Source organism: Ornithodoros turicata, chromosome 3 (genome assembly GCF_037126465.1).
Source record: "Ornithodoros turicata isolate Travis chromosome 3, ASM3712646v1, whole genome shotgun sequence".
Lineage (NCBI taxonomy): Eukaryota > Metazoa > Arthropoda > Arachnida > Ixodida > Argasidae > Ornithodoros > Ornithodoros turicata.
This window is the reverse complement of record NC_088203.1, coordinates 17,219,808-17,233,769: the sequence shown is the minus strand read 5'-3', so window position 1 is coordinate 17,233,769 and position 13,962 is coordinate 17,219,808. Positions and strand designations below refer to the sequence as shown.

Here is a 13,962-nt window from a genome sequence, read left to right as displayed (position 1 = left end):
CATAAAATAGCCTGCCCAAAACGAAGACTTCACCAGGTTCGCGAGGTAATTCCATTAAAAACGCTCTCGGTCTATCCTACAGATAGCAATGCAAGCGCTGCTACCCTTATTTTTTAAGCCACTATTCCACGCAATAGTACATAAATGTATCACTCGTGTCACATGAAAAGGCACACACAAAGAACTTACTTGTCAAGTGGGATCCCTGGTTCAGGAAAGCGCGCGCGCCCGCGCGCACACATACACAGACACACACTCACAAAAGCAACACGCTCGCGTGCGGTACCGCGTTAACGCGTCGGGCGCAGAATCGCGTTCGGTTTCGGGTACAGCATTGGGGAAACGCGGCCCGGCGTGTTGCCGAAACGTCTTCGTCGACGCGGGTGACCCTTTCTTCGAGTTTTAAGTAAATTTCATTCGGAAAATATTCGTAACTTTTAATATCCACGACATAAAGAATTCGCATTATGTTATAGTGTATATAGAAAATATCAATCCATTCGATTAAATTCTCTGTCATCGTGAAAGAGTGCTCGTCAAAGTGAGCGAATTAAAGCTTGCGTATTGTGAAATTACACATTCTACAACACTGATCATAAATCGCAACACTTGTTCAAATTGTGATTAAACTCTTACTGATGTGTGGTAGTCACCACTTCTCCTGAATGTGGATCGATAAATTTTAGCAATTAATCCACAATCATATATCTTGTATAGTATGTGTGAGTATATGCACAACTTTTTAATCTATATCTTTAGAAAAATGCAAGAAATATCGTGCTTTTCCTATCAAGTCATACAAACGGACAACTGTGTTGACAAAATATTTATTTATTTATTTGTTCCGCACTCCAATCGGTTGCTCGTCAAAGACGCCTTTTCTTCTTCTGTTTCACTCGATCTTTAGGGGACAGCCATCCGGTTCGTACATGATACGACAGCATTCATTCCAGAGGTAAACTAAGACGTGCAGCAGATGAAGAGCTTGAAGAATATCTATGCCCGCGATGTCTCTGTAGCCGTATCTCTTTAGGACTTCGCGTGATATCATGAATAGGTTCGCATCTCCTTTTTCTAGCTCAATTTCGTGGTATACTCGTAGGATCTCGTCCATGGCATCGTCTACCCTGTATATGGTGGTGAATCGTTTCCCGATGAAAGCTTTATAGAGACCCCGCGGTACTGCATCTTCCGGAATCCAACCGAAAAACACCGTCAAAACATCGAGGACCGTTCGCTCTGCTGAAAATAGTGCTTTTGATTAGACAGCGAGGATAAAATCGCAATACCTTTTCTAACTGGACGTTCGAAACCGTCTGTTCATGCATTCAAAAATCTTTTGTGCGGACGAAAGAGCTTTATTTTACGTGAGGATTACACAGCAGTTTCACTAGATCTTTAGGGGACAGCCATCCGGTTCGTACATGCTACGACAGCATTCATTCCAGAGGTAAACTAAGACGTGCAGCAGATGAAGAGCTTGAAGAATATCTATGCCCGCGATGTCTCTGTAGCCGTATCTCTTTAGGACTTCGCGTGATATCATGAATAGGTTCGCATCTCCTTTTTCTAGCTCAATTTCGTGGTATACTCGTAGGATCTCGTCCATGGCATCGTCTACCCTGTATATGGTGGTGAATCGTTTCCCGATGAAAGCTTTATAGAGACCCCGCGGTACTGCATCTTCCGGAATCCAACCGAAAAACACCGTCAAAACATCGAGGACCGTTCGCTCTGCTGAAAATAGTGCTTTTGATTAGACAGCGAGGATAAAATCGCAATACCTTTTCTAACTGGACGTTCGAAACCGTCTGTTCATGCATTCAAAAATCTTTTGTGCGGACGAAAGAGCTTTATTTTACGTGAGGATTACACAGCAGTTTCACTAGATCTTTAGGGGACAGCCATCCGGTTCGTACATGCTACGACAGCATTCATTCCAGAGGTAAACTAAGACGTGCAGCAGATGAAGAGCTTGAAGAATATCTATGCCCGCGATGTCTCTGTAGCCGTATCTCTTTAGGACTTCGCGTGATATCATGAATAGGTTCACATCTCCTTTTTCTAGCTCAATTTCGTGGTATACTCGTAGGATCTCGTCCACAGCATCGTCTACCCTATCGATGGTGGTGAATCGATTCCCGATTAAAGCTTCATAGAGACCCCGCGGTACTGCATCTTCCGGAATCCAACCGAAAAACACCGTCAAAACATCGAGGACTGTTCGCCCTGCTGAAAATAGTGCTTTTGATTAGACAGCGAGGATAAAATCGCAATACCTTGTCTAATTCGGCCGTCGATTTCCATTGTGTGTGCCCTTGACTCTCTTCAGTGTTTCTTATAAATCTGCACCATCATACGACCACAAAAGCCAGAACTTGTTTGAGCACGCTGAAACAAGTTATGATATGGTACGCGCGTGGGAGCGGGACTTGTTTGATCGCGCAGAACAGTTTACGTTGTTGCCTGATGCGCTGAAAACACCCGCCTGGGAACCCAAACTAACTTCTTTTACTAATAGCCAGAACTTGTTTGAGCACGCGCACGCACCGTGATGCGTGAAACGGCTTGACCTAACGCACGCATGCGACCGGGGGAAGCCAACTTTACTCGTGTAGAGTGTGTTTTGATATGTGTACCCCGAAAACAATTTTTTTTCCCATTTCCAACTGTGGCTATGTGAATAGCGGCATGTAAGCTGTTCAGAACGCTGGCTCTCTGGAAGTATGAACCGGTTGGATAGAAATGAGTCACCAATGCAATGGCAGCTGTCCATCTTTGCAAAGACAAGCGACGCCATCTCTTGTATGTGTAGGGCAGATCATGTGAAAAAGTTTCATTGTGAACCAGTGAGCAGCCACGGATGGGACAGGCTTCACCTAACGCAGGCATGCAACCGGGGGAAGCCAACTTTACTTGTGTGGAGCGTGTTTTGAGATGTGTACCCTGAAAATGTTTTTTTTTTTTTTCAACTGCATCTATGTGAACAGGCGGCGGCATGTAAGCTGTTCAGAACGCTGGAGTCACCAATGCAATGGCAGCTGTCCATCTTTGCAAAGACAAGCGGCGCCATCTCTTGTCTGTGTAGGGCAGAGCCTGTGAAAAAGTTTCATTGTGAACCAGTGAGCAGCCGCGGATGGAGGCATGGGCCGATAGCAGTTGGAGCCTGTTAGGGAGCTTGTGATATCGCCGTAGCGAAGGAAGCATGAGACAACGCAAGCAGGGCCAACCGAAAGAATGCTTGTTCTCAAGGTTTACAGGTTTTTATATCTACACATGTCAACCCCAAGGTTAGTAACATACACTCAAGTATTAGGCCAAACATAACATCTCCCCCCTCTTATAAAAAAGTCTAAAACACATAGTCCTTCAAGTCACATAGTCCTTCATCCAAGTAGGCGGACGCCGATTACGCGTTCCTGAGGCTCTCCCAGCAGAAGTGCTACGTGCACCAGGGTCCACGTCTTCCACTTCGCCTTCGCTATCGGGAGGCAATTCCTCAGCTGTTGTCTCCGCTGCTGGGGCCGTTGCCGAAGGCTCGCTTGGACTGCTTGGCATACGCTCCTCCCTTCCCGGCGAAAGCGCGGCACCGCTGGACTGTTCTTGTGATTGCAGATAACGTGATGGTCGGACGTTTCGCCGATGTAGGTCATACAAGTGCCAAAGATGTGGTCCTGAACGGTCTTGTTCCACTGGTTGCGTCATGTGTGAAGCAGCAACCAACTTTGATGCATTCCAGGTACGCCCATCTTCGAGCACAAACGTTCCAACCCCTTTCTTCTTGACAATTTTTAGAGGACTGGTGTATGACAAGGCGCCTTTCCCTTCCGGAATCCATTTCCTCACTCTCACGTAGTCTCCTTCTTTAAATATCGGTTTCTTCACACTCCTGTGTGCGTCTGTGTATCTCTTAGAATAACTTTGCTTTCCTTCTACGTGCTTTCGCAGAACTTCCTTTGTTGGCGCTGACTTTGGATGAAGTTTCCTGGATGGTAGGCCTACAATGTCAACTTTCGTCCTTGGCTGCCGTCCGTGTAGTAACATGGCAGGGGAGGCCCCAGTTGTAGCATGTGGAGTACATCTATATGAAGCAAGGTAGTTGAGAACGGCGCTTTTCAACGGTCCGCTCTCCAGAAGGGCAATTTGAACAAAATCCTTTAGTACTCTATTAAATCTCTCAACGAGGCCGTTCGCCTGCGGGTAGTAGAGCGATGATGTATTGTGCCTGATACCCCTCTCTGATAAGAAGTTTTCGAACTCTTTGGACTTAAATTGGGGCCCGTTGTCGGTCACCACGGTCGCAGGGTAGCCTTCCCTGCTGAATATAGCCAGAAGAAAGTCCATTACTGTACGAGAGGTGACGGAATCCGTAAAACACACTTCTGGCCACTTCGAATGGTAGTCGACGAGGGTTATTGCGAACTTGCAGCCTGGAGGAGCGTTGTGAAATGGACCCACGATGTCCATGGCTACTTGCTCCCATGGCTCCTCTGGGAAGAGGACGGGTTGCATCGGCATAAATGACGGCTTGGCCGTTTTGTCGCATGACTGACACACCAAACAATTTCTCACCGCAGCTTCTACTTGGCTATCCATTTTCGGCCACCAAAAATTGTTACGTAGTCTTTGCTTAGTTCGCACGATTCCTTGGTGACTGTCGTGTGCAAATTCCACAAACGTTGAAGTTAATGCTTCTGGTATAACAACTTTGTTGTCCCTGAGCAAGAGGCCGTCCACTACAGACAGTTCAGCTTTGACATGGTAAAATGGCCATAGCTCCTTCGTCACTTCTTTCTTTCCTGGCCACCCGGTAGTCACAAATTCCATTACTTTCTGAAGTACATGATCATCTTCAACGCTCTTCTGCACCTCGTCTTTGGAAATGCATGCGGATATTGTAGCAATAATTTCTTCTTGAAGATTGGGAGCTTGCGTAGCTGAAGCAGGTAGTCTCGAAAGTGCATCTGCTACCACGTTATCAGATCCACGCTGGTACTGGAAGTTGTAGTAAAGCAGTCGCGCTGTCCATCTCGAAATGCGGACTGGTCGCCGGCCGGACCCTCCAGATGATAGTAAGGTTACCAGAGCTTGGTGGTCAGTTCGTAATAAAAATCGTCTCCCCCACAGGTACACGTGCCATTGTTCGCACGCAAATAGGCACGCCAATGCTTCTTTTTCTCCGACGGAGTATTTACGTTCAGCGGAAGAAAGCGTGCGAGATGCAAAGGCAACAGTCTGTAACCCTTCTTCACTTCGTTGCTGTAACACGGCTCCGAGGCCACAGTCGGAGGCATCAGTGGTCACGACGACCGGCAAGTTCGGGTCGAACATCTTTATGGCTCTGCACGTTGCCACAAGGTCCTTAATTTCCTGGAAGCTTTTCTGCACACTTTCATTCCAGGTGAACTGGCTACCTTGACGTAACAACTTTCGAAGAGGTTCGACTTTATCCGCAAAATGAGAAATAAATCTCGCATAATAGCCGCATAATCCCAAAAAGGAACGGAGTGCTGCTGAGTCCTTTGGCACTGGCGCAAACTTGATTGCATCCACGTTCGATGATAAGGGCTTTACACCTTCTGCAGAAATAGTGTGTCCCAAGAATGACAGTTCCTTCACTTCAAAAATGCACTTCTGGTTCAGCTTCAAGCCCGCTGCTGAGATCCTTTCAAGGACACGACGCAAGTTCTCTGTGTGCTCCGCTCTTGATTTGCCAAAGACAATAATATCATCAATGTAGCACAACACTCCCTCACATTCCTGCAAGATGGCTGTCATCATTCTCTGAAACGTTGCAGGTGCGGACGCAAGGCCGAAACATACTCGCATAAAGCGAAAAAGTCCGTCGTGCGTTATAAAAGTAGTGATCTCACGACTATCAGGCGTTAGCTCTAGCTGATGGTATGCGGAGGCCAACTCTAACTTGGAGAACCACGTTGCTCCGGACAATTGGTGCAAAAGTTCTTCCATGTGTGGTAACGGGAATGCGTCTACAACGATCGCTTTGTTGGGTTCACGGAGGTCGACACAGAGTCGTAATGAATTGTCCCGCTTCCGCACTACTACGATTGGCGAAATCCATTCAGAAGCACTTACACGTTCGATGATGTCTTCTTGTTCCAGACGTCTTAGCTCTTGCGAGACTTCCTCTCTGAGTGCAAGCGGTAGCCGTCGAAGTTTTGCAGCAACTGGCTTAACGGACTTTTTGAGCTTCACCTGATGTTTGTAACCCTTCACATGTCCAAGAGTTCCAGTAAAGACACCCGCGAACTCTTCCTGTAGTTTAGGGGGAAGGGAAGTCGCCGAGAAGGTCTCGTAGCAGGTCATTGTTGCTCCCTGAATATGAAGTCCCAGGTTACGGATAGCGTCCAGTCCCAAAAGCGCAGTTCCTCTTTGCACAACGTAAAATAAAACTGAAGTGTTGTGGCCATGATATTCCACCGGTGCAAGAAAACATCCTTTCACTCCTATTTGTTGTCGAGAATAATCCAGTAGATTCACGTTAGCAGGCGATAACGGGAACTTTTGAGATAAGGCTTCCTTGTAAACATTTTCCGGTATGAGCGATACGGTAGAGCCTGTATCTACCAAAAAGTTCAGCGTAGTTCCGAAATAATGACGTTGACGTAGATTCCGCCATTTGATAGACGGTCCTCATTCACCTTGAGTATCTCGTAATCCTTTGTTGCCGTATCTTCGCCGTGGCAATAGCGCACGTTCTTGTCATCTGGATTTTTACGCGATTGGCACATAACCTGGAAGTGCCCAAGCTTGTGGCATTTCCTGCAACGCTGCTGTCTTGCAGGGCATTTTTCGTTGTTTGCCAAATGCGATGCTGATCCACAACGGTAACATATTGCTCTCGGCTTGTTCTTACCGTCACGCTGCTTGTAGTCGCGGTGCTTACTCCGTGTGTTCACTCTTTGTACTTCCTTGCTGTCGAATATTTCCAGCTCTCGCTTCGTCACCTCTTGATGAATACCAATTTCGATAGCACGGCCCAGAGTCAAAGACGTTCCTTCGTACAGAAGTCGTTCTTGTTGTCGCGATGTAGTGCGTTCGACTATCTGGTCACGAATTGCATCATCCGTTGCCGTGCCGTAGCTACACGACGAAGCTAGCTCCCGGAGGCTCGTAACGAAATCCTGAAATGGCTCACCAGGTAGCTGCCAACGACTGCGAAACCGGTGCCGCTCGACGAGCTCATTCGTTGTCTGAATAAAATGTTTGTCCAGGGCACGTAATGCAACTTCATAGTCGTCGAGAGTTGAGTCCGCTTTCTTTGCGTTGTCCAACCCCGAAGCTGTGGGTAGCGGCGGTGGGCTCGTGTCTGGCGGGAGGCCGTAGAAAATGCGCTGTCCTTCGACCCCAAGAGAATTTAGCAGGATTGCTTTACGGCGCTTCGCAGGAAAAGCGTCTCCTCCCACTGCTTCCAAGTAGTTCACGAAGACTTGCTTCCATTGCGGCCATGGCACTGCAGGTGCGCCAGGTGTAGGCAAAAATGGCGGAGGGGGCGGAATTCCAGCAGAACAAGCCATGCTTAGCAGAAAGCAGGCGAGATAACACCCGGAGCAGTGAACATGTCGGGTTAATCAATTTCCATCGTCGCCACTGTGATATCGCCGTAGCGAAGGAAGCATGAGACAACGCAAGCAGGGCCAACCGAAAGAATGCTTGTTCTCAAGGTTTACAGGTTTTTATATCTACACATGTCAACCCCAAGGTTAGTAACATACACTCAAGTATTAGGCCAAACATAACAGAGCTCTAGACATAAGTGACCAATGAGAGGCTTGTAGTCGGATGGGCCAATGAGCACTTGCAGTTAGATGAGCCATATGGTGTCTATCGAGGGAGCTGAGTGACCAATGAGCGCAAGAGATGACCGAGATCTCTCTGATGCAGCTGAACCTACCCACAGGCTGTTGTACCAAATAAAGGTTGAAATCAACAATTGTCGTGTGTCTTGTCTGAAGCTGCTGCATTGTGGTTTAGGAGCGACAGGCTAGCCAATCACTGTTCAGTAGGCTTAGAAGTCAGTAGGCTTAGAATGGACCAATCAGCATGAAGTAGGCAGAGCTGGTGAAGAGTTGCGCCATCTGGTGTCAGTGGACTTAGAACGAGGGCCAATCGGTGGGGACGGCCAATCAGAGGGCTTAGAAAGTGTGGGAGAGTGGTCAGTAGGCTTAGAATGGACTGGCTTAGAAGTCAGTAGGCTTAAAATGGACCAATCAATGCGAAGTGGGTGGAGTGATTAAAGAGTTGCGCCACGAAGTAAGCAGCATCAGGGCCAGCCACAGCTGTGCCCTATGACGCAGCTGGACCAATAGCATAATTTCTATTAAATGTGTAGGGAACCTTCTTCGGCGCCGTCAGAGCATGCGCGTTGTGAACCAATGGGTGGAGGCATGCGGTTAGCACGGGCCAATAGCAGTTGGAGCCTACCAGCCCCCGCTAAAGTTATCTTATGGTAAAAGTCCCACAGTTAAATTTATCTCGTCTAGAGATGAGTCTGAGTGACCAATGAGTGGCTTGCAGTTCAATGGATCAATAGCAGTGACCACTTGCTGTTAGATGGACCCATCGGAGTTGGAGCCTATGAGGGAGCTGTGACCAACTAGAACCAATAAGAAGCTGGGTGAGCGGCCACGTGCAGTCAGATGAACCAATAACGGTTGGAATCTACCGAGGGAGCTGAGTGAGCGTGAGAGATGTCCACATAGACCAATGATCTCTCTGATGCAGCTGAACCGGGAGGCTGTTGTACCAAATAAAGGTTGAAATCAACAATTGTCGTGTGTGTCTTGTCTGAAGCTGCTTAGGAGCGACAGGTAAGCCAATCACCGTTCAGTAGACTTAGCGTGGACCAATCAGGGCCAGCCGTCGGTAGGCTTAGAATGGGCCAATCAGCGTGAAGTGGGCGGAGCCAGTAAAGGGTTGCACCATCCGATGTCAGTGGGCTTAGAACGGGCCAATCGGCAGACTTACATTGGGAGGGTGATCAGTAGGCTTAGACGTCTGAATCAGACCAATCAGCATGAAGTGGGCGGACGCCACAAGGTAAGTTTGAACATCTGAGATGAAGCCGCAACGTGGCCGCTGCCGCCGGGGCCGCGCCTGGACAGTAGGCCACCCGCTAGCCCGGGTAAGTTTGAACATCCGAGATAGGGCCGCGGTGGGGTCGCTGCCGTCTGGCGGGCGCTAACGAAGGCTATGTTCAGCGGGGCTTAGTCAGCCAATCAGTGCGCTTAGAACGGGCCAATCGGTAGGCTTAAACGGGGGACGGGCAATCAGAGGGGGCTGGGAGAGTGATCAGCAGGCTTAGAATGGACCAATCAGCGGTCGCGGCGGCCAATCAGCGTGAAGCAGGGGGGCGGAGTCAAGTAATTGACATAAAAGCGGCGGAGCTATGGTGAACCAATCAACGCGAGGTTTAGCGCGGTGGCCAATCAACGGGGGGGCGCGGAGCCAAGTAATTAGCATGAAGGGGTGGAGCTACGGTAAACCAATCAATGCTCAGTCAAGGCTTAGCATGAGCCAATCAGCGTGTGAAGTGGGGGCGGAGCCAATTAATTAGCATGAAGGAGCTACGGTCAACCAATCAAAGATCAGTAGGCTTAGCATGGGCCAATCAACGTGTGAAGTGGGCGGAGCTAATGGCGGCCAATCAGATGGCTTTTGATTTGGCTTGTGTTGGCTTAGAACTGGATTCAGGAGATCACAGGGTGCGTCAAAAATTATCAGCGGGAAGGGAGTGGGTTCGTGTCCACCGACGTCCATAACGTTCAAATGTGTATTTCCGCGGTGAAAACTAAAAAATTCGGATGCAATGGGGCACTTCGAGCTCATTTGTGTAAACGCAGGAATGTGCTAACGAATATTCATTTACTTGCACGCAAAGGAGGACGAGTGTTTTAAATACAACATGCTCGCCCTCCTGCATCCACAGGGTTGGAATGCATGGCCAAAAAAATATGAAAATCATGCATCGGAGTATTGGTGGCCGAGTCACTTCCCTGTTTCCTAGTCTGATCTGGATGAATTCGAAGAAAAAAGATATCCGTTTACGTGTACAAGTACGTCGATCAGGGAGTGCAGTGTCGCGACCCTCAAGACTCGAGTGTGAAAAGAAAGATCACTTATTGGCTATAGATGAAATATTTTTCGGAATCAAGTCCTTCGGGTGGTTACTGATAAGGAACAAGCGTTTCGCATGCGAACGTTGCACGCGCTCTTTTAAGGAGGAAAAGAGCATATGCTCTTTTCCTCCTTAAAAGAGTGCGAACGTAAACGAAATCCTATTGGAATTTTGCGAACCGGGCAAAAATTTTGTAGAGTTTACTAAAATACACTAAAAGCAGCAGTACAACTACGTCATCGCTTTGGACACAGAGAGCGTTCTCGCGCCGAGTAGTGTTGGCATGCAGTCATGTCATCTCTAGCTTCTGTGCCGTGCTCGTGCGCACCCACGGCTCGAAGGTGATGCGCATCAGGATGCACCACAGTAAAGATTCCGCGAGGCAGTGCGTGAAAGCTTTGACGGAAATGCGGGACGAAGTGATCGCCCTGAACGCCTGCCTCGCCGCAGTGGTACAGGTCCCGACAAAAGTTTACGGAACGCTGCAGTGGTGTATATAGTCATCTGAGCGACACGGTTGCTGCAAACAGGAGCAGATAGACTTACAAACAGGTGACCGGGTACGCGACGTACCTAGGGTGTCGCGGAGATCAAGAAATACGTCGCTCTGGTGTTCCGTAAACTTTTGTCGGGATATGTACTGAATGATGAGCAACGAGGCCAGCACAGAGCTGCCACCCACTGCTCGTAGTGTAAACGGGAGTTCGCGCAAGATCTACCCCGTGTCGAGCATCACGACCATTCCAAGCGCTGTACTGCCGGCGAGCGAAATTACATCACGACGCTGTGCAACCCCTGTAACGTGGCGTGCACGACGAGAGGAAGACTGCCCATCATGGTGCACAACCTGGCCTACGATTTGGCGGGACTGCTGCGGGAATTTCACATTTCTGCGGTGGAAGCGAGCTCCATTCATCGTGGCTAGTTCCATGGAAAAAATTCGACCATTAGAAATTGACACCTTCCTATTCAGAGATACCATGCAGTACCTAAATTCGTCGCTGGGAGAGCACGTGGAAACCGTCAAATCCATGGAGGGCGCAGAGGCGTTCCAATGCCTGAAGCAGGTATTTGGAGACGACTATGAAATTTTGCTTCGCAAAGGTGTATTCCCGTACAGCCACGTTAGCGCTGTCGCGGCGTACAACGAATTGGCTCTGCCGGCAAGATCCGCCTTCCGAAACAATCTCACAGGGGAGGATATAACCTACGAAGACTACCAGTACACGCTGCACGTATTTGAACGTTTTGGATGCTCGAATCTGAGGGATTATAATTAGGGTTTCCGGTTTTCGGTGCTTATTTTTTTAGACAAACGTTGGAAAAAAACAGTGGTTATTCCGCTCACCATGAAGCGGTGGCTCATCAAGACGCTCGGTGAAAATCGACAAGAAACGACACTGGCGCTAGCTATACACTCTAAACCTTGTAACATTTAACGTTACCTCCAAAACAGGATAACGATAATGTTTGAAATAATGTTACCGTCTTCGAACATAGAAGTTACATTTATGTTTAACAGTTATTTCGATGCTGCTTGGGCGTTATTCAAGGTTACTTGCATATAAATGAGGGTCGTTATCTCTAAAGATGACGTAACCCATAACTTTACCCCTTCCTCCTCATTCTCTTTCCCAGACAAGAAAGAGGGTCGAACGAGTGTCCGTGAAAGAAAGGTGTAGCAATTTGAAGCAGGTGCTGCCTGTTGCATATTTTTTTGACAAGTGTGAAAGACGAGGCCGGGAAAAGCTAACCACGCGAGGGAAGCGCACGTTCTGGCATTCTGCGATCTGGCCTGCTTGGAACCGGATGCTCTGCGAGACGGCTGCAACGCTGGGAGCTGTCTTCAAAGGGCTTCTCATCATAATAAAGGGTTCGTTGTGTTTGGGAGCTGCGGAATTCAGGTCCAGTCATTCTTAGAGTGGAAGTTCCACAACATCACTGGTGCCGAAACCCGGGACCTGTCTTCGCAGCACGACACTTCGAACATTCGGAGAGGAATCATGGACCGGCCCAAGCCCAAGCGAGCAGCACGCCGTGCCCAAGTAACGAGGATAGTCAACGAGGTCATCGACCTTCGACAGAATCTCAGCGTAAATAGGACCACGTTGAATGGACTACTGGCTCGATTGGAAGTGGCCGATCGGGAACTCCGAAAGGTGAATGAGGAGATTGAAGTCTACATCAAGGAGGACGAACTCGCAACGGAATACGAAACCATGTTTAGTTATGAGGAACAGGCGGCCAATGCCATGGCCGAGGTGCAAACCCGTCTAGCCGACCTTCACTCCGTGGAACAGCAGGTAACTTCGGTGACCTCAGAGGCTCTTTTGCCTGCCACGCCACGAGCCAGCGAGCAAGCTCCGGCAGGCGTCAAGCTCCCAAAGCTGCAACTGATGACTTACGGGGGCGAGCTCACCCAATGGCAGATGTTCTGGGAGCAATTTCGCACTGCGGTGCATGACAACCGGCGACTCAACAAGACTGAGAAGTTTCAGTACTTGACCACTTTGCTGAAAGGCCGAGCTGCAGCCGCCATCCGTGGGTTGCAGGCAACTGCTAGCAACTATGACGACGCCATCGAGATCCTGGTACAGCGTTTTGGAGATACGTATCAGATTGAGCGAGAGTATCTGGCCAAGCTACGAACTTTGCCAGGGGTAAAGTCCCGAAGAGATCCGTCAGGGCTCCGACGTCTGTACGACCACGTTCAAGCCAATGTTCGTGGCCTGAAAGCCCTGGGTGTAATGACAAGCAGCTACGCACCAATGTTGGCGGACATCCTTCTGTCCGCGATCCCTTCGGAAATGGTTGTCGAGTATCACAGGACCGTGCGGTATGGAACGACTGCCCTCCGCGACACTACAGCCGTTCAGAGCGCGACGGCCACACCGGAAGCTCAAGTTGCTACGGCCGAGGGAGGGACAGATGAGTTGACTAAGGTTCTCAACTTCATTGCAATCGAAGACCAATCGACGAATCGGTGCACCAGAAGAGGACATCGTTCAAGGTACTGTCGCGCCAAGGTGACCTGCAGCAGTTGTGGCAGCAGGCACGTTGCCGTAGTCTGCGACCCGTCGCGATCACAACCTGGACGTGCTTCTGACGCCGTGGTGATGACCAGTGTGATGGCAGTGAGCAACCAGATCATAAGTAACAAAGACAAGCGACCTCATGACACGGAGGTACTACTACAAACTTTTCGGGCTTGGGCTTCATCTGACACTGCGTGTACCCAGCTACGAGGGGTGGTGGACGGAGGGAGTCAAAAAACGTTCATTCGAGAGGATATTGCGCAAAAGCTCAAGTTACAAGTTGTTGGTGAGGCGAAACTACACATCCACACCTTCGCAAACCAAGCCACAACCACCAAAGTCCACCTGGGGAGAGTAGTAGAAGTGCACCTGCGAAGCCAGTACAGTCCACTTGACTACGTGATACGTGCAGTCACTATCCCGTTCATCTGCCAGGATCTTCCCGAAGTGCCTACCACTCAGCAGTTTGTGGAATTGTTACGACGAGAAGGACATCTAATTGCAGACGACGTTCTATTCCCAAGCGTGAACTGTGAAGCAGGCATAGGTCTACTGGTTGGCAGCGACGAATTGTGGAGACTCTTAACAGGAGACGTGAAGAGGGACAAACAGGACGACAGATTGGTAGCCATTGATACGGTCTTTGGCTGGACCTTCCAAGGACCCTCTCGTCTCGGCAGTGAGTGCACGGAACGATCGACAACAGCCGTGTGCGTCCTAAGGATGGGATGCACAGCCGAAGAACAAGACGTGATAAAAAAACTTCTGGGAGTTGGATAGCATCGGCAT

General features: G+C 49.1%; 2 protein-coding genes across 2 annotated transcripts; one reads left to right on the top strand and one right to left on the bottom strand.

The window, feature by feature from the left end:
• Positions 1–3,369: 3,369 nt before the first annotated feature.
• LOC135389186 (uncharacterized protein K02A2.6-like) lies at positions 3,370–6,327 on the bottom strand. The gene has a single exon (XM_064619252.1). The coding sequence runs from the start codon at positions 6,325–6,327 to the stop codon at positions 3,370–3,372; it is 2,958 nt and encodes a 985-aa protein (XP_064475322.1).
• Positions 6,328–12,141: 5,814 nt separating this feature from the next.
• On the top strand, positions 12,142–13,953 carry LOC135389185 (uncharacterized). Its single transcript, XM_064619251.1, has one exon. The coding sequence runs from the start codon at positions 12,142–12,144 to the stop codon at positions 13,951–13,953; it is 1,812 nt and encodes a 603-aa protein (XP_064475321.1).
• The last annotated feature ends 9 nt before the right edge of the window (positions 13,954–13,962 follow it).

Excerpts from the sequence above, each read along its gene's own strand:
- LOC135389186 (XM_064619252.1), bottom strand. The coding sequence starts at position 6,327 with ATGACCTGCTACGAGACCTTCTCGGCGACTTCCCTTCCCCCTAAACTA.
- LOC135389185 (XM_064619251.1), top strand. The coding sequence starts at position 12,142 with ATGGACCGGCCCAAGCCCAAGCGAGCAGCACGCCGTGCCCAAGTAACG.